We start from the raw sequence: 22,355 nt of genomic DNA on the forward strand, positions 1-22,355 counted from the left end.
AGTAATCCACAATGTGCAATGTTAAATACATATATGTGTTACGATCAGAAGTACCAGCTAATGGATCTGTTGTCTGATTATTATTTTTTTTTATTTTATTTTTTATCAATTATGATGTATTACCTTTGGTCACCTTTTGTTGTGTACTGATACATCCATTTTTCATTTCTGTGCCATCTACCACTTAGGCACTGAAATCTACACGTCTACTCCTTCATTGCTCTCTGCCATCATGAAACTTACCAAAAAGTATGACAGCAAAAAGTGAACATGAGAATTTCCTCAGTGTCCTGGTCAAATTTTTGAACTCAGGTCTGCCCTGAAAATATCTACATAGCAATAAATAAAAACAAATATCATGAAAAGGGACTATTTTGTAATCCAAATAACAACATGCCCATGGAGAAAGATGTCTAGAGAAACTATATTATCTGGCATTTCAGATGCATTTACACTAGACATAAATTAATAATAAAAAAGTGTCTTAATCATAAAGTCATTGCTCTTATACGGCAATTGAACCTATAATAACAGAGTCATTAATATAACCCTATGATCCTACAAATGTTTTTATAAATGGTTAAATAAAGAAATAGACACAACAGTAATTTAACTATGCTGATACGGTAATAGCAAACATGTAACTGATGAAACAGGTATTGCTCTATGATTTCTCATGCTAGGATGAAAAATGGAAATCTCTATCCTTGTTTATTCCAGGATATCATGTACAACATGACTTTCAAAAATGACATAAACATGCAACAAGATTTATAACTTCTTACCTTGTATAACAGAGTCTTTCAAAGAAGATCATAACTTAACATCAATGTATTCAAATAACATACATTTCTAAAAACATGCCATAAATATTTAAAAGGATATACTTTTTCTTGATATATCAGAGACACTGAATTTATATCTGGATGTCTAAATGACCACAGATTTTGTGTAAAAAACAGACTGATGAGCCCGTAATATGTTTTTGGAAACATTTAAGAGTGTGTATTAAGATTCTGCATTAAAGACTAACAAAAATTATGCAGAGTTATTGATATCAATTCCAAAGTGTCATATCTGAGACAATGAAATTTGACAACAATGATTACAGGTGCAGATTATAGGGAATATTGATTTATATTTCAAGTATGACTTTGAACTCTATTTTGTGTATTTATATTTCCTTAGCCTATACTCAACAGTCTTTATTTAGTGCAAGTATGCCACAAAATTATTACTTTATTGTTTTATTCAGCTGTCAGTCTTATGGAGTCACTTCATCAAAACTAAGTTGATTTATTATGTGACTGTTCTTAACCTGAAACTAAAATAAACTAGTTCACATAATAACAACAGTATCATGACTTCCTTGTTCTTTTGAGCAATATGCAGATGTCTGAGAGGCAAAATGGAACATGACACACAACAAGCCAAACTTATTATAGGACTCAGCTGTAACAGATAAATTCTGTGCAAATAATAGGTAACACAGTCATGCACGTGTGCAAGATTTATACTCTAAATGCCATATAACCAGAGCAGAAACAGAACAATACTTAAAAGTATAAATTTAATTACTTGGTATTCGGAAAACTACAGATCGACAAAAATCATTGTAGCTCAGTTACTGCCAAATAACTAGACTTACTTGCCATTGATGACTCCATCTGGGTTGAGCATGGGAATGACTTTGATTATATACATCTCTCTTAATAACTCAGCAGCTGGGTCATCACTTAACAGAAATTCCAAAGTTCCTTTCATTATCCAACTTGCATTGCTTTCTCCAGGGTGAACACGAGCAGTCAAAACCAAGTAAGGGCGATTACCTAAATGTAAGATAAAAGAAACTATATTTCTTTTATTCAACTTACAGGATTTATAAAGAAAAAAAGTCCTCAAAAATCCACAAATAAGTATTAGCATTAATAATGCACTCTCTACTCCACATTGCTTCTAACTTACGATTCTGTCTTTGTCTGGTTGGACAATGCAATACATATGGTTAATAATGTAACGGAGATTTATGGTGCTATTCCTAATAAAAACATTATTTTTAATGTTTTTATTAAGAACGGCACCGGCATAAATAAAACATTACTTATAAAACACACTGCAAAAGGAGAATAATTAAAAAAAATATGATAAGTAAATATAACAATAATCTTCTGATTTAGTTTTGTTATATTTTTAAATATTTACACCTTTTTTACTTCTTAACTTCTGTCATTATTAGAGATTGCAAACTATAATCTGTCTCCTTACAGGTAATCTTTTTTATGAATTTAATAGTATCTTATTCTAAGTAAAAACACTTAGTGGAATTATTAAATACACATAGAACAAGCATGAGAAGAAATACACATGGAATTAGGATTTGAAATATATAAAAATGTCATAACAACAAACCACAAAGGATCAAACCCAAGTGGTTCATCCAGAAAAAAATTAAAAAAACAAAACAGAAAACATATTTTTGGGGTGTGAGGCTACATAGCTCTGTGTCTCCCAACCCCCCCCCCAATGGATCTTACTACTGTGAGAAAGAGGCATATTTTCTACTCTCTGCTGTACCACAATCTTATTTAGGAAAACCTGGTACAGTTTGATCAGCTGTTCCAGCTTTTCTATACATTGGTAAAACAACTTTTTGTCATAATGTCTCTATACCACACACACACACACAGACATATATATATATATATATATATATATATATATATATATATATATATATATATATATAGATATATAGATATATGTGTATATATATATATATATATATATATATATATATATATATATATATAGGTATATGGTCTGTGCTGTCTTTTTCAAATGAACATGACATCAACACCTATTTTTCCTATCATGGATGGTGGTTGCAATCATTATTATTCAAACACAGCAAAGTTCTCATTTTTTTTAATAAAGAAATGTACTTGTAGTATTGGTAAGTGGGTATGATGGTGTATATGTACATGTGTTTGCAGTTGAGGTTTAGACTAAGGGGTAGGGAAGGTATTAGATTTAGTAATATACATGTCTGGTATGGTGAGTGTGTGTCACTGGTTATACTAATTTAACAGGCTAGGATAAGAACAGATGCTAGGTAAGGTGATAGCTTTAGAGTTTTGAGTGTTATTTGTGCATGTGTGTCTGCATCAGAGTGTCTTAAGATAATGTGAAGGGTCAGGGTTAGGATTAGGGCACAAGGCAAAGGCAATGTCAAGATTAGGATGAGAGAACTGCACCTTTTGGTATTTTTATGAGGGTGTTGCAAGGTACAAGAGTGGATCTGGAGGGTCCAAAATTGCACTTTAAATTACTTGCTAGAAAAGAATGATTCAAGTTATGAAACTGCTGTAAGTCAAATTCCTACCAATAGTATTAGTAGCTGGAGGTCAACTGTGTTTAAGGTTTTAAGTATGCCATCTGTAAAGGTGTATACATTAGTCACAGTACTTCTATCGCGTTTATATCACGCTATTGAAAGATGAAAATAGCGAACTCTATTACATCGAACCTAAAATATCTAAACCACAAAATATCGAACATTCAGAATAGTGAATGTCATCTCATGGAAAAAATTTGCTATTCCGAAACACATACACACAACACAAGCACACCAAAAAAATAGGAATCCACACACACACACCTAAAATCCTACATCTAACCATACACTAAACTGTACATACACTACTATCCATCCACTTACCTTATCCCAAACCCTAACCCTAAGGTCCGTCACTATCACACACTCACCTAATCCACGCCCTAACCCCAACTCACTTAACCCGCCCCTAACCCTAAAGTCTGTCACTATCGCACACTCACCTGACCCGCGCCCTAACCCTAACTCACTTAACCTGCCCCTAACCCTAACGTCCACACAATCTCACACTTACCTGAACCCAAACCGTAACTTTCCACCACAGCACTAAAAATAGCAAAGCCACAGAACTGGCCAACCATATTCTTTCCCTAGGAAAAAATTTGGTGTTCTGCAGCTTTGCTATTTTTAGCGTTCGGTGAATAGGGGTCGATATTACAACATCTGAAGTTTTAAAACTTCGATGTTCTGATATAGACCCCTTCTACCAGACCAGGACCTATGATATAACTGAAAGTACTCTGTGAGATGGATATAGATCAGGTTTTGAAATATTTTTTCCAAGGGAATGCAGAATGTTGACTAGGCAGAAATAATCTGCCTTGGATGGTTTGGATTATTCTGGAATAGGCTTGGCAATGGCTGTTTTCCCCCCTAGAGTGGCATGACACAGTTGGTTATGCAGATATTAAACAGGTGGATGAGATGAGTCTTGACAGAGGGAGAAGAACCTAGCACTAAACATTAGCCCCTGATGGGTCACTAGATTAGATTCTGTTTAGCAGAGTGGATCTATCTTTGTACCTGATTCGTATGAATTAAAATGGCAGGGTCAGTGGATCTGGGGTGGAGGATATGTTGCATGTGTTGTAGCTAGGAGGTGTTACAGTAGGGAGGGATGGGCATTTTTTTATAATTATTTAGGAAGAAGCTGAAATGGAAACTGTGGAAATGATTCTATTAAGTGAAAATTTATTAGTTATTTGCTTGGTCAATTTCTGGAAAGCTGATGATGATACATGCTGATGTTTTGATTCTTTGATATTTTAGTTCCAACTATAGTATCTCTGCACTGACTGCTGAAAAATGCTATAATTTTTTTTCTTGCATTTAAACTATATTTAGATATTAGCTGGGGGAAATGATAGAAAGTATTTAAGAAGCTTAAGACTAAGAAGTTTAATGTATTTTCTTTGAAGGGTGGACTTACATACCTCTCAACTGTCCAGATTTTTGCAGAATATCCAGATTTTTGCTTCATATTTTTGGTCTGTTCCTCATAAAATGTATTGTTTTCTGGCAAATCACTGACAAATGAAGTCACTAAATAATGACAGATATTTCAGTTTCAGACTTCTGTTCTTTCAAAAGTAACTGGTGGTGGTGCTGTGGTAGCGTTGTCGCCTCACAGTAAGACGTTGTCCTGTTCGATTCTCAGCTAGAGCATCTTCTGTGTGGAGACATGTGTGAATAGGTATACCTTCATTAAAGGTTGTGAGTCAGGGCTGGCAATTCGGCACGTAAAAATCAACTGCCAATCATTAGCGGACCGGAGTTCCGCTGTGGTGACCCCTAACCGGGAAAAGCCGAAAGACACAGCAACAACAACTTCTGTTCTTTCAGAAAATGCAAGTTAACACACAAAATTTTACACTAGCAACTTTCTAAGTTTATAAGACCAATATTTAAAATTTGTCCCTATTTTTGAGCCATTGGCCCCACATTATTTTTGGGTTTGCCTAGATTTCTTGTGCTAAGTAGTTGAGAGGTATGATAGATTTAGTCTTACTGGTAAAAAGAATAACTGCATTTTAAAAGATGCTCATTTTTATAAAACAATATTCTCTGGCCTTTGGCTTAAGTATTTCATGTTTGATGTGCCACTTAGTAACCTGCTATGATGAGGATTTATACAAGTCATTATTAAGAAATCTGTGCTGTTATATAAACTTGTGCTTGTATGCATGAATATAGATGCACTCAATACTTCAAAAAACTATGTTTCAAGAAATTTTGTGTTACAATTACAGAGACTTATGTATTTCTTGTTTGTGGCTGTCCTACTGCCATTACTTAAAAGCATTAGTACTGATTTAAATATGTTTATTTTTATACCACTGCACTATTACGCCATTGGTTTAAATCTCTCAGTCTAGTGATATTCACTGGTGGTAAACTATGGGGAAATTGTATGTATTCCAGTGTTAATAGTTATCTGTGTATTCATGTCAAAATACATTGGTTATATAAATGCAATAAGTTTCAATGTGCATATAGTGATTATTACAAGCACTTATAATATTGTGAGAAACATATATTTTGAGAAATTTCACATTAGGATTACATACTTGCTTTTTGTGTGCTACTTTTGAATTATTTATTTAGTATCTATTTTGATAAATTCTACTGGCAGACTGGTCAAACTACAATACCAACTGCTTCAGTGGCATTCAAGCAGAAAACCCTGACTACAGCCCAGCTGTTCTTAGTTGATTAGTGGCTCAGGTGATAGATGGAGAGGAAGGGTAGGGTTGGGCATGTCCATCACAGGTAGGAGGACAGTTGTTGATATGCTCCCCTAAGAGGAGCATGGTCCAAAGAAAGGAGTTGCTCTCTGACATTAAAAATGAGTGTTGTGGGTAGAAAATGGGAAATAAATAAATTATAAAAAGAAATGCCCCCCCCCCCCCCACACACACACACACACAGGATGGAGGCACAGACAAGTTGTACCTCAGGAGATCCTCAGGATCAAGGACCATCCCTAGGAAAAAAAAAGGGAGTAAGTCTAGTAGGATTGGAGATAAGCTGGTAGACCCATTGTGAAAGTGGGTTACTGGGGACCAGGTCAGTAAAAATGAGGTCCGAGAGAACCCCAAAAAAATCTGCAATGCTATGTTAATGCAGCTCAATGTTAAAAAGTTAATTGCACATTTTTCTCTAAATAGTAATATGAAATGAATGCATATATTTTTTATTAATAAGAGATGGCTTAAGAGACTGTACCATCAAAACAAGCAACCAGATACTCTTCTTCAATATAAACATATTATATTAAACTCCAGTGTAATGTCCATACTCCAGCAATCCTGATCCTGAAGTAGCCTCTAACCTTTCCTAACAATAATCAGCCTATCCAACCTCTCTCATCACCCAATCCTCCTCCAATATTCAAGTTTAAACCCATATCAACCTCCCACATGAAAGAAATTCCTCTCTAAATTAAAACCATGCTCCAATGCCCCTGACAATATCCCATCCTTCATTAGGATCCTGATAAATAGATCGATGCAAGAATCTTATGTGCCCAAATTATGGCATTCTGCCTTTATTCTACCTCTCCATAAAGGAGGCAAAAACAACAACATCTCAAACTTCCGCCCCATAGCTATCCTCTCCCCTATCTCAAAACTTGTGGAGAAATGCATCCACATCCAGCTTATGCCATTCCTAACCAATCACCAACTAATCACTCCAACACAACATGGCTTCTGTCCTGGCCATAGTACTATCACTGCACTTCTCTCCTTCTTAGATACAATAAATCTGGCCTGTGACTCTGGAAAAATAGTATCGACAGTTCTACTAGATCTGTCCAAGGCATTCAATACCATCTCCCACACCCATCTCTTAAACCACCTTTACAACCTTAATCTCGACAGGTCTCAAGCTGTAAAAGTGATCTATCCTCAGTCCAATGCTGTTTAACATCTTTAGTCATGATTTCCACAAAGCCATACCCGATACCAAAACTATGCAATATGCAGATGATTCTACCTTAATCTGCTGCACCTCTAACCTCCCTGAGCTTCAAACTATGACCCAAACTGCTTTCTCTACCACAGAAAATCGGATGCTTCAAAACCACCTATCACAAAATGCCAGTGAATCCAAAATTCTATTGTTCACTCACTCAAAATCTACCTCTCTTGATAAAAGCTCATTCCAAATTATTAGCCAAAACAACTCTACTATTGAAGTTGTTCCTTCTGCCAAACTACTTGAGGCTACCATTGACGAACACTTAAAATTCAACACTCACATCCAGCAAACATCAAGAAAACCCACATAAAACTAGGTGTGATATACAGGAACATTCACTTTCTCTCTCCTTCAACCAGACAAACTCTTGCCACTATCTATCTACTCCCCTCACTAATGTATGGCGCTCCTCTATTAACAAACATATTTGCTGCTCTTACCTCAAAATTGGAAGTTTGCTATAATAAGATTTCTAAATTTGCTACCAAAGCCAAATTTTCCTCCCATCATTGCTTTGCATTTCATTTGTTAAAAACTGGCTTGAACTCTCTAACCATTTTGACTGCCTTCAAATGACTGCAGCGCACAAACTAATTTTTCAACCAAGTAAATGCCCTGCTCTCTCCATCATCCTTCTACCTTACACCCCCTCAAGGAACTCTTAGATCTACTCACCAAAACCTAATCACTGTCCTAAAACCTAGTCATCCTGCTGTTCTACTACTGCTATCCTTTTCCTTAGCTAAAAAATGGAATTATCTTCCCTTCTCTCTTGGGACTTGTGAAAACTTTTAAAGTTGTAAACCTCAGCTATATGCCTTCCTTTCCTCTAACAAGAAATGCAACTGCATGCTCCCCACCTAGTCTAATATATAACTCCTCCCCTAAACTCCTGGCTAACTCTGAGTACTATCTAACCTTAAAAATGTACATATTGTAAATATCTCAATTGTACTATGTAACAAAAGAACCTATGCCTGCTCTCTAATATGATATGAAATTGTAAATTGTATTTTCTACACTATGGTTGTATCTGTAACTAAACTTTGTAATTGTGGAGCTTTTCTCCCTGAGCCTCCGCTGAAAATGGGTTCCCTGAGCCCAGTGGATCTCCCTGGTCATTAACCTGGAAATAAATAAATATATATATATATATATATATATATATATACATATATATATATACACACACACACACACACACACACACACACACACACACACACACACACACACACACACACACACACACACACGTGTGTGGAGCTTTTCTGTTATCTGTAACTAAATCTTGTAATTGTGGATCTTTTCTCCCTGGGCCTCCTCTGAAAATGGGTTCCCAGTGGATCTCCCCGGTCATTAACCTGGAAATATATATATATATATATATATACACACAGACACACACACACACACACACACACGTGTGTGCGTGTGTATGTGTGTGCATGTCTTTTACTGAGATTGATGTTTATTAGAAAATGTTTATCTTCAAATGGATTGAGGTAAGTGTTTCTATACTCTTAGTATAGTTATAACCTTTCCTATGATTATTAAATTCATGTATTTTTGACTGTCCTCGTGTCTTGAAATTGTTCATTGTATCAGGACAAATGTTTAGGACTGGTATGCCAAAATGGTTTACAAATATTTACGGTAGTAATTTAAAGAACATTTGCTGTATGTCTAGGAACTTTTAATATTTATACTGGTACAAAATAGGAGAACTGTATTTGAACTCAAATTTTCTCCATTATCTTGATGATTAAGAAAGTTGAGTAGAATGCTTGTAATAATGAATAGCTAATACAGAAACATAGATCTCAGATACATTTAGGATCACAACAAGACTGCTGCAGATTTTGTCAACAGACAAAACATGAAGGGCTTTAATTCTATGTTCTACTTTTCTTTTTTCACACTTCACATCAGTGCAATATGATTGATATCTAAGACTGCCCAATCTGTGTAGTATTGTGCTGACATTAACATTTATGGGATTTTTTTTTCTTTTTTGTCTTCAAAATGTTTCATCTGTATATATAGTTGCACATTACTACTTTGTGACCGCTGACTTATCTTGTGAGCCCTCTTGCATGTATCCTAGCTACTTATCTGCTAAAATTAATCAACACTTTTGGTCAGGAATGAAGTCTATATTGTGTGTGTGTGTGTGTGTGTGTGTGTGTGTGTGTGTGTGTGTGCGTGTGCGTGTGTGTGTGTGTGTGTGTGTGTGTATGTGTGTGTGTGTGTGTGTGTGTGTGTGTGTGTGTGTGTGTGTGTGTGTGTGCGTGTGTGTGTGTTTTTGTGTGTTTGAGAGAGCAAATCTATTTGCTTGGAGGTTTATGGCACATGGGATTCATATATTGTACCAGTACTCTTGGGTTCATAGGTGTTTACTAGGCTAACGACCACAAGGGACTTTTTAAGCCTAACCATGCATCCCAAATCACAAACAAGTTGTAGTACATTTGATAAGCGTAAGCAGGGCCTTTGGAGATGAGCCATTTACAGGTTGTTTGTGTCATTAAAGAAATAGGTGCCAAACCAGGGATGAATTTCCTGTTCCCCATCCAACTGTCCAAGTTACACTTGAATTGGGTTAGGGAGGAACTCTGCTTCACATGGATTGGGAGCCTGTTCAAGAGACGGGATGGGCTCAGGGATAAATACCTGTCTCTCCAGCAGGTCCTATTTATATCACAGGCAAGGTTTAAGTGTTTAAAATTAATAGTCCTGGTGCTGTTTGTTTTGTGGCTATGCAGGAAGTCCATCAGAGTGGGGTCTGATTATACCCTGCATGCCAAGCATAGATCTCCTCTCAACAGCCTGTAGGAGACAGAATACAGGGAGAGGGCCTTGAAGTGGTCTGCATAGGACATTTTACTTATGACATGTATTCTTTAAGTGAGGAACCTGGACATTTCATTTGTTGGATATGTCTGGTTAGGTACATACCAAAGGGGGCACTGTACTCAATGACAGGTCTGATGAATGCCGAATACAGTGGAACAATGAATTCCTTGGACCTAGATGCCATACCTTCCTTTATAAGTATCACAACATAGAATAATTTCCTCACTACTGTGGACAATTGAGGGTCAAAAGCTAGATTACTGTCTATGTGTGTCCTTATGTCCCTGACTACAGGGTCAACTCTAAATGGTGTGTTGTCAATATGATGGTTACCACAGGAGAATGACTTCCCGAAAGATACTATTACACATTTATTGGCATTTAGTTTTATTCCCTGGCTCTGACGCCAGTTGTTTGTCTGTGTCAGCCCTTCCTGGAGAACATTTGTGTTGATGTGGGATTCAATGACAGCTCCTAATTTGCAATCATCTGCAACTTCCTTGTTGGTAATAGTGTTCAGCTCTACGTTGCCTAATGATACACGTGCTACTATTCCTACTGTTTGTATTATTATCACTGTTATTATTGTTTGCCTGCCTGTCTGTCTGTCCATCTTCAAGAATTCTGGAAAAGTCAAAAATAATCAGGTTGGATAAAAGACCGAAAACAGGGAGCAGTTTTCAAATATTGTTTTTATAAATATGGAAAGATGCTAGACTAAAAGGTTTTTGTTGCATTGTCTAAAGGATATGAAGTCTGAAACTGAAGTGTCTGTCATAATTCAGTGACTTTAACTCTCAGCAATTTATGGAAAACAAATTTTATGAAAAAAATAGACAGAAAATGCAAGGCACAAATCTGGGCATTCTAAAACTTCATTTGAGAGATATGGGTATCTTTTTTATCAAATATTATGAAAGTTTGTAATGTGTCTTGGCCTGGGAGTAATATAAATTGAAGTATTCTAAACCTGCAACATCCTGTATGAGCATCTGCTGACTATGATGATGTTTGATTTTCGAAAAAACAACTAGTATCTATAATTTCTTTTCTCTCCATTTTTCAGCCTCCTGACATGAAAGTGTCTAAAAGATTGATCTGCATTTACATTTTCTCTCCTATGTTGTGCTTTCATCCTTGCTAGTTGTGATGAGCTACAAGTATAATTCAAATTAAATGTTATTGCTTGATAAAGCAGGCTATGCCAGAAAAAGGGTTATTGCATAGTATAATTCCCTCCCAAAGAGGTTTGTAGATGTTTGGTGTTCCGTCATTTGCTGACAGGCATTAAGGGCGTGGCATTGTTGACAGTTGGATTGTCTATATATACACCATATGTTCATCCATTACAACCCTCACGTGTCATATAAAAATGATATATAATACATCTGTAAATCTTACTCTGACAAATGTATTTGCATTAGTGACATTCAAATTTCTCTTACTTATTTTAGTGATGGGCATTATGGACAAGTTTCATTGACAATGATGGTACCCATGTGAGAGTGGTTAACTAGGCTGTGTGTGCAGGGACTGCTGCTACACATCTTATGGGATATTACACTGCACAATGACTGAAAAAAGAATACTGGTTACAGGTACTGCACGGTGGTTACTGAAAGCAATAAATGCATCTGGAGGGCACAGTTTTTAACTCTGCTATACATGTAGCTCTGGAGTCTCACATTTTTTGTGTATACATGTATGTATATAACTGGATCTTGACAGTTTTTTCTTTTTATCTGTCTTTCTTTTTTCTTGATGCCTGCTACCCATCAGATCTCACTGTCTCCCAGATTATCTCAGACCATAACTGAGGCTATATTCCAGGAAAGTATCAAATCTTTCTGCTTGATCTAGCTTCTGCTTTCTCCAGTAATATCCTAGAAAAGCAATCTCTAACATTGATAACTCTGCTGACACATGTAGACCACATGCATGCACCCATTTTGATACAGCATGATTTGCTGGTTACTCATCTTTGGCTTTTGCATTGCTGCATCCAATCCCTGCTGATTGTCAGTATTGTAGCAGATCATTCTGCTCTATTTTAGACAACATGTAAGAGCTAGAATTGGCCACTTAATCATTTCTTCTGCAGGAAAGTCCTCCAGCCTTCATGTAATTGATCATTCCTGGGTCATCTAAGCTGCAGTCTGGGTTTTATTCCTCTGCACCATGGAGTGAACATATGTTAACATTTTAGATGCAGTTTTTTTTTGTACATGCATATATAGCAATTAGGTCTGTTAGGATGAATTCCAAGTTAAGTTTTAGATTTTAAATACACATATAAAATTGTTAAGTTACTTCAATAAGTAGCATTGTCTGCAAATCAAATAGGTCTATTTTTTTTTCTGGATCCCAGCTTGTTGCTACTGCCATCAATCCTTACTCTCTGACAGCACCCATGCTACCCTCTCCCAGCTCCTTTTAAAAGGAATACAAGGGGTATGATCAAATTTTAATATAACCCTATATGTGCCCTCCTCCATTCTCCAGTAAGAGAGTGACATTGGTGACATTCTAAAACTAAGATTTTATCTTTAAGAAGGACAAGACCTGAGTGAGTGAATGTCCTAATGCAAAAATTGGCAGGATTTCTTTAAGTATGCAGAGGAGAAATCCTAAGGCCCCCAAAGTGGCCACTCTTGGCTGTAAGCAGAATCCAGTCCCTCCCTCAGGATATACAAGATGATGTCATCCCCCCATCCCTACACCCTGCCCAGGCTCCTCTAGTGCCTTTGTCACTGACTCAAGTTATCTAGGTAGCAGTAATACCTCCATCACTGCTTAATACACAGCTGGGGAAGAGGCCTAGCTTTTTGATTCTTTAATATATGTGATTAAACAATTTTGGAGGTCCACTTGGCACATTCAAAATTGTGGATATATATATATATATATATATATATATATATATATATATATATATATATATATATATATATTATTTTTTTTTTGTTTTCCTTTCACATTGTTGTATTAATTGTTCTAGTATTTGAGCAGCATCCATCTTAGTTTCAAACAGACTTTAATTTTTCACTTCCCAACAATAGCCTTTCATTTATTGTTCTCATCAAAGACTAATTCATTTTCAAATATTGTAAAAATTCATCAACAATGTAAAAGACCTGTTTTCAAGACATCACATTTATTATGATGGAGTAATTCAAAATTCTGTGTGTCCTTTATCTCTGCTTTTTAATTCCTTCTGAAGATTAATTTTTATAATAATGATATAAGGCTTAGCTCATATACAATTTGCTAATGAGCTACATTCTGGTATTATGCATTATTTCATGGCACCTAAATCTTTTGTGGTGGCAATAGCAGGCAGATAATATCAGTATATTGAAAGGATGTGCTTGAAATGACTATAAAATCACCAGATATTTCAAGCCCTCTGCATATTTTAATATTTCATGGTTTATGCAAAATTTGCATAATGTATTATACAACATGCTATGCATTATTTAATACCTACATCTGATACTTTAAAATATTGAAATGTCTGTGCTGAAGAAATGAAAGAACTATTCATTTTACATGCTGCATGTGGCTGGCATGCAAAATATCTCAAAATATCTGAAAATATCTGTACTGCAAAATCTGTCTTCCATGTCAACTGAATGATGATAATATTGCTTTATCGAATTCTCTTTGGATGACATTAACTAAGCCACAAAGTTATATGTTCTACACTTGCATTAATGTAAGCTATGAATTTAAAATTTTGATTGATTTCTGATTTTATTCATTTGCATTTTCACTACTAGAAAGAAGTGAAGAACAAGTGGCAGTCAGAGCTTGCCTTAAATGAAGTGGAGCCCTAGATGAAGAGCATGGCACCCCTCAATACATATCCCTCAGTGGGCTCCTTCTTGTTCCATCACAGCATCCTCACATCAGCTAAATTACTTTTTTTCTACAATTTATCTCATTTTAATTTATTCTGCATCTTTTTCCTGCTTACTGCAACACTTCCTAACTAGGACAGACAGCATAATTAAGCCACGTGGTCTGGGGACTGCCAGGCCTCCAGAAGATATGAGTAGAGTACCTCATTAACCCTTTTGAGGTGCAACCTGAATAACTGGATGGGGAACAGAAAATACACCCCTTGGATTCCACCTGTGTCCCTACTGGACAGGGGCATTGGGTGCTGACTTATCAGAACAGTTGAAAATTTGGATTTTTTCCAACCTTTTGATTCAGTGATACTCTGAACAAAATAAAATCATGAATAATGAGAGCAGTTGTCTTACTCTTCAATTTTTTTTCCTGCATCCTTTTGAACACACCCTAACTAGCCAGAAGTACATTGTGATAACTGAAATAAATAAGCATACTAAGCAGGTGTCCAGGAGCTTGGAAGACACCCAGAAGTTACAGGTTTACAAATGTTCTCAGATGTATTTTAGAGCTCTTTTTCAAATTAAACAGGTGTCCGGGAACTGGAAGACATACAGAAGGTATAGGTTTACAAATGCTCAGATATGCAATTTAGAGCTATTTTTCAACTTTTGATCCAATGAGGGCCTGGAAAAAAAGCATTAGCAATGAAAGAAATGCAACAAGGAAATATGTTATGCCTGACAAAATAGCAGATCACACTAAAGTAAGAAGACAAATGCTTGTGAGGATACATAAATGGCATTAGAATAGTGCCTGCCTACCTACTCAAAAAAAAAAAAAACAACAATAGTCACGTTCTGTGTATCCTTCTGCTATTACATTAGGAAAGAAGCCACACATTGCCTCAGTCATATATTTCAAGTAGATATATTCTACCTCACCCCTACCCATAAATGACAGACCCGAGTGGCCACCACTTGGACGTCAGACATGGACAAAACAGAAAAAAGAAATAGAATACAGTAATATAGTTCAGTCTATTGCTGTTTGGCATATGTAGCTGCATACCCCCTTACGTCTACTACTAAAAAATAACCAAAAATATAAACAACTGATGTTTGATTATCAAAGAAGTGAAAACAAATAATCACATTAATGCACTCTAGCTTGTTAGTCCTTAATACTGCACTGTCCCTAGACAAGTAATAATGATCTTTTGCGCAAACCTCTAAGGTTTGTCAGGAAAGTTAAAGAAATAATGGCCACACTGTCTACAACCCTTGCAAACGCTATAAGTGGCATTCTGTGCACATCTTACAGGTTTGATTGTAATAACAAAACAATGTAATAATGACCTCTCTAATACCACCCACCCCCAATACACACACATATATGCATGTACAAGCTACAGTAACCATTTCTGCACATACTGAGCATGTACAGTTTTAGACTAAATGAGGTTCAGGGTAGAGGCTACTAGTAAACCTGTGTGAAAATCCACTTATACAGCCTGGGGTTTGGAGTTGTCATACACCATACATAGACATAATACAAGGAAGGATGTTATGTTTTGCCATGTACATCATTCACTCTGTGAATAAATGTTATCATTGCATATCTCTAACTCTGCTCCAGAGTTACCAGTACTGTAAATAGCTTTCAGTATGTGTAACTAACTGTGATATAAATATTATTGAAATGATAGTATTTATTCAAAAATGTCCTCAAAAATGCCTCCTTATAATTGCTGAAGCCGGCCCAGCAATAAATAACTGGTCTTCTCTTTGTAAGTAAGCTCAAATAAAATACAAGAGAAAGATTGAGACTATAGTGAATGCACCCAAAAGCCAGAAAATAACAAAGAAATGTATAATAGGAATTATATATGCCATGGAAGTATGCCTTACTGGGATTTAGTAACACATGGCATTACCTTAGGCTTTGTTATAGGCATTGATAAATCCTGCAGGAACATGCAACCCACCCTACCTTATTCCTGTAACATTTTAGAGGGGCAGTTTATTGCAGACGGTTAAGGTTATGAGGTGCTACCAGCTTCATTCTGTAGTCATTGGTCTGATTCCTTTACTTGCCAGTGCCTGTTCTGTGACAGTGATAAGTCACCTACACTGACAGTGCTGCTGAACTGCATCTGAAAAGAGACAGTCGGGCAAAGAGGGTTTATCGATTTAATAAATAAATGAAATCATTACAATAAATCAAAACTTCACAACCACACACACACACACACACACACACAAAAAATAATATTAAGCATACTGTCCAGGAGAAATTATATGCAAAACAAATGCACTTGAAAGTGAACAGATTTCTCTCATGCAGCTCAAAGGTGAACAGCATTTTGCACATCATTTTAATATTTTGTATCTGCAGAGCTCATCTTGTGTTTCAAGGTATGCATTTTATACTGATGTTAACACAGAACATATTCTCCAAACTTACACAGATCTTAGTCAGAGGAGCAAATATGGTAATAAGTAAAGGATGGCTAATACAGTAGAGCGGGGCAGTTGTGGTAATGACTGCTGAGGTACAGCCCCCCCCCCCCCAACAAAATAAGTTAAAAAAATAATTATTTTTTTACTTTACTTTTTCATTTTCTTCCATTAAAAATCAACAACTTTAGCATTACTGTTACCATTACCGAGACAGGAACTCTGCTCGCAAACATAGAGTTCTGAGACCATCTGACATTCGTTAAAAAGAAAAAAAGCAGTTTACTTTGTTTGCTATGTCTGACCCATACTTGAAATAAGACAGTCATGCCTTATATAGTTCTTCCTGAACTCTGCAGAATGCAGAATTGTGGGAAAAAAGTGTCTGAACTTGCTGCTGCGCGAAGCAGCAAGGAGCCACTTATGTTAACCACATGTGATTGGCTCAGACTGAGGCAGCCTGAAAATGAAAGAAAACAATATAAGTTATGGATTACTTTTGAAGTATACGTGCAGCAGACAGTATTTTTATTTATTTACTTACTTTAACTAGCCCAAATTGTGTCACTTATCTAGTGTACAGGAAGGTAAGCAATTTAGTATATGGAAGCGTGTTTATGTATCTATACGTAGGGGCATAAATACTCTGAACTGTCCCCGATTTTACAGAATGTCTGCTGATTTAGCTTCATATATTGGCCTGTTCCTTGCAAAGTTTGTGGGTAATCAGTGAGAATGCAACCACAACTAACCAATGAGTGACAATGAGGTACAGACAGAAAAAAAAACATTCTAATGCCATACCTGTTATTCAAGCAACTTTCTAAGTTTGTAAGTCAACACAAGCCACTGATTTGTATCTATTGTCTGCTTGATTCTTGAAATAAGAGCATTGGAGGTATGTGGAAGATGAGGCTAGTTACAAGCAGTGGGTTACAGTTTGTATTCTGGCGGTAGTAAACGAGAAGACATATTCCTGTTTGGCAGTTGATTCATATATTCATTCACTCATCATCTATACAGTCAGAATTATGCAAGTGGCTGTAAGTGATTGTCGTCACATGTGTGCTTGTATAATATAGGTATGTGGTATGTGCAGGGGCATAACTTCCCTGATTTCACATAATGTAAGTGGTTTTCCCTCATATTTTGGCCTGTTTCTTGTAATGGTTTTGGTTTCTCTGGCAAATCAGTGAAGATCACAGTCACTAAATAATGACAGACATTTGAACTTCAGATTTGGTAGTATTCAGACAATGCACAGTAATGTAAAACCTATTATTCTAACAACTTTCTAAGTATATAACAGAAAATCTGTCCCAGATTTGTTTTTTCTGTCCCCCATTATTTCATAGCTTTCTCCATAATCCCTGGGCTACTAGGTTGAAGGGGTCACAGTGGCTTTAACAATGTATTCTGACAGCAGTGAAAGGAGAAGATACATTCCTGTGTGATACTTATTTACGCATTTAATTTTTCACTTGTTCACAAACCTATGAGGTTTACAGTTATAGTCATGCGACTGCCTGCAATTGATGGTCATGTAAGTATATGTATATGTATGCATGCAAGCATGTGCAGGAGCATATTATTTGCAATGGGTTGCACAGTGTATGGTTTTAAAGCAGCAGCAATTATTTAAATATTTATAATAGTTATTCATTCATTTGAGTCCAGTCAATCATATAAAGTGTACACAACCATGGAATTTGCCATCTTTAGTGGGATGTGTGTGTGTGTGTGTGTGTGTGTGTGTGTGTGTGTGTGTGTGTGTGTGTGTGTGTGTGTGTGTTAAAATAAATTATTGTGTCCAACTGATATTTTTTACTGTAATATAATCTCATATATAAGGTGTATGCAGTCAACACATTTGGCTTTAATTACTAGATACAGGGGTTGGTGTGAATATAAATGACTGACCTGCTGTCATTTGATCAGTTTAAGTTGTCATTATTTTGGCTTTGCAGAACTATTATATGCTTAAGTAAAGCCAGCTGAAATACTGTTTTTAACACACTCAGAAGTCTGAATTATGCACTGTGAATAAAGTTGTTTTGATTGATGGGTTTTGGGTTGTCTTCAATGAAAATGACTATGTTTGTGGAAGAATGGGAGGGATTGTAGAGAGTATGTCAACGTAACCAGCTGGCCATAACTTTTATTTAATTTTTCATCACAGACATCAGCATTATACACAAGATATCTGTGCTCTTCTGGACATGATGCGTGAAAACAACTGATCACTGGCACAATAGTGCAGCGAGTATCATTGTCAGCTGACAGGGCTTGGTTCTGTGGTTGCATTTTAGGCTGCGATTGCTTCCTCAGGGAGGTTATACATATTGACTATCTCCGTGGGTCTTATCTAGGTATCTGGTTTCCTCCTCCACACCATCAACTATATAATGTATGCCAATGGCCATGTGTGCTTGTCCTATCATTCCAGTCTAACAACAGAGGGGTACACATAACGTAACTGTCTTGCTTTGGAAAGGTAGGCAGCCAGACACATTTTCCATATAAGATTTATATCTCTTTGCAAACATTTGTCATCTCAATTTATTTGGAACTTCTACTTTTTAACTTTGAACATTAAGCTTTAGACAGAAGTTAAGACTGATTTTTTTTCCTTACTCGTGATTTTCATTGAAACCATTATTTTATCAACTCCAAGATGGCATCTCCATGAATCTAGTACTTTATGTCTTCTGGAGACTTAGCAGCCCCAGGCCTTTGGCTTAATTAAGGTATTTCCTCCACACTTATTAGAGCAGAGTAAAGAGTAGTATTAAGTTAGGGTAGGTTCAAAAGATTGATGAAGAAGCTAAAAAGTAAGATAAAGTATGAAAAAAAGCAGGAAAGTAGCAATCTATCTAGATTGTGTGGATCCAAGATGGAGGGAAAACAAGGCAGAAGCTCTGTCAAGGTGCAGAAGGGACCAGTGTGCTAATCTTTACCCAGTGCTACATTACCCAAGACGGGCCTTGTTAATTACTGTCAGACATATTAGGAGCATATAGTCTGTAATGTAACTATAATAAGACATGTATGCTTGTCTATAGCCTTATAGTCTGCTGTGCTCATTTTGATTTGAATACTACATGTGCAGATCACAAACTAAGCTAGGGTTGTAAATTCACAAGTGATCTGTAAGAACAGTATTAAAATGGTCATATTTGAAAAATGGAAATAAAAATTGCTCAGCTTGTACTCACATCCTTTCTGTGTGCCTCCTACAAGAAGCAATTTCCCATAATATAACAGGCTTAAATATTTAAACCCTACCTTCAGCTGCCTCGATTCTTTTCATATGGGAAGCTTCATATAACCTTCATCAGGTCATTGTGGTGTTCAGTGTGAAAAGTCATGTATAATGTATCCATTCTGGCTTGAATTATGAAATGCTTGTTTCTACATCCAATCACACTTCTACTTTTTAATACAGAATATAAATACCACTGTGTAGCTGAACAGTGGTGTGAGCTTAGCACCCATAAGGAGGTCCATTGGTTTTCTGTAAAACAGATGGTGCCTAACTCTTTACTACAGTGTCTAGATGGAATAGATAAGAAGGATTGCAACTGTCCTGCTGAACCAGCCTGCCATGTACCAAGGAAAGCAAAGATCTGAAATAGGACATACAATGAAATGAGATGGAGAGCATGTAAGCCCTTATCTCACTTCTCTTTATATCTCTCTCTCTCTTTTTCTCCTAAGTTCATAGGTAAGTACTAGCCTAGCTGACCTTGCAGGCCATTTAAGCCTAGCCCGTTTTTCTGTTTATGCTTGAAATAACCTATTTCATTTGTTTATAGATTGGCCTTATCTATCTGATAGTTGATAACTATATATTACCCCTAATGGGAATAACTGTGTTGATACCATAGATAATTTGAGTGGACCATGAATGGGCTAAAGCATTTAGGATCTGCCTATGTCCATTAGTAGTACAGACGGCAGTCCTGGGCACATTTTCTGTTTTCCATCCATAGACCTAAGTTGCACTTGAATATGGACAGGGATGCATTTTGTTTTATGAGGATGGGACTCTGTTCCACAGTAGAAGTATCCTCTGTGAGATATACCTGCCCCTCCAAACCATTCTGCTGATATTGCAGAAAAGGTTTGTTTACCTAGACTGAGTATTTCTGATGCCATTTTAGTTGCTGATGTGCAGTAAAGCTATCTCTAATGGTTTGGAGGATCCCTTGCATGTCAGATACAGGTCACCTATTAGCAGTCTATAGGATGCTAAGTATAGTGACAGTACTTTGAGTTGGTCCTTGTGGGATATGTAGTTTAGGCCTAGTATCCTTTCAGTAATGTATCTCTGTAGACATTTCATTTGTTCCATGTGTCTGGACAGATACATGACAAAGGGGGCATTACACTTAATGATTGGCTTAGTGAGGACTGAGTGAAGGGGTAACAATGACATCCCTTGGTTAAGACACAATCCCTTTGTTTATAAGTTGTGCAATATAAAAGGACTTTCTTAGAACAATATTCACATGTTGGTCAAAAGTTAGGGCACTGTCCACATACGTTCCCAAATTCTGAACAACTGGGTCAACTCTTAGAGGCATATTGTTAAGGAGGAAGTTCCCTGGGGTACATGACTTCCCAAAGGATACAGTAATGCATTTTTTGACATTTCAGTGTATGATTTTGGGACAGAGGGTAGCCACGGTGGTGCAGCGGTTAGTGTTGCTGCCTCACAGCAAGAGGTTCTCCAGTTTGATCCTCGGCTGGGATGCCTTCTGTGTGGAGTCTGCATGTCCTCCCTGTGGTTGCGCGGGTTTCCTCCAGGGGCTCCGGTTTCATCCCAAAGACATGCTGTAGGTGGATTGGACACTCTAAATAGGCCCTAGATGTGAGTGTGTGTGCCTTCTGTGGAAGGTTGGGTGCAGGGCTAGCAACTTGACACCGTAAAACTCCACTGCCAATAATGAGTGGACAGATGATCTGCTGTTGTGACTCCTAACCAGGAAAAAGCCGAAAGAAGAAGTATTGAATTTGGGACAAACCTTCCTGCAGCATGGCTAGGTCATTTGGAGATTCAATGACTGCTCCTAGCTTGCAGTCATCTGCAAACTTAGTCAGTCAGAGCCCTTTAGCACTGGCTTTTACTTCAGAAAAATAGATGACAAACAAAAAAAAAAAATAATCTACAAAATTTTTCTTATTCCTGGTGATGCTGAAAATTACTGTTCAGTCTCTAACCTCCCTTTTCTTGAGAAGTTTTCTGAAAAGGTTTTGTCTAAACATATTCCTAGCAAGTTCTCAAGTACAGCATCACCTTTGATCATCTTGATTTAGACTGCAGCATGGAGCTGAACACCTCTAACTAATGATGTGATTATACTTTAGTGGTGTAAGATCAATATTCATATTTCATCTTCTTCACTGATTAGTCAGCAACATCTGACATGTTAGATTATGGCAATCTGTGTCTGGGGACCCACGCTGAACTTGTTCCCACTGTCCTTCTCTACTTCACGTATTTACCTCTTGACTGATGAGGTAATTCTAGTTAAAGATCTCTTGATTTTTTAACTAATTCAGAATTCCATAGCAGTGTGGAGTCTGCAAGAGTTTGTACTGTTTACATTGTTGTGTGCCATATACATGCAGTAAAACAGAAATTTATTTTATTTTGCATTTGGTTACCAGGGTAGAGCACTGATGTACAAGTTAAACTAAAATACATTATATACTAAATAGGTAACATGATACAGAAAATGTATTTACATACTTACAAGAAGCAGGAAAAGTAGTTGCATTGAATGAGTATGTTGAAAAAATATAAT

The 22,355-nt window shown here is 36.6% G+C and overlaps 1 protein-coding gene across 1 annotated transcript in view; it reads right to left on the reverse strand.

Moving 5' to 3' along the window:
• AGBL1 (AGBL carboxypeptidase 1) overlaps positions 1-22,355 on the reverse strand; it is a 4,745,443-nt gene that overhangs the window by 2,208,309 nt on the left and 2,514,779 nt on the right. Inside the window, exon 18 of the mRNA XM_044078361.1 lies at positions 1,649-1,829. Within this exon, the coding sequence (XP_043934296.1) occupies positions 1,649-1,829 (181 nt within the window). The remainder of the gene's footprint in view (positions 1-1,648; positions 1,830-22,355) is intronic.

This window comes from Protopterus annectens, chromosome 7.part0 (genome assembly GCF_019279795.1).
Source record: "Protopterus annectens isolate FY-2018-M chromosome 7.part0, PAN1.0, whole genome shotgun sequence".
Taxonomy (NCBI): domain Eukaryota; kingdom Metazoa; phylum Chordata; order Ceratodontiformes; family Protopteridae; genus Protopterus; species Protopterus annectens.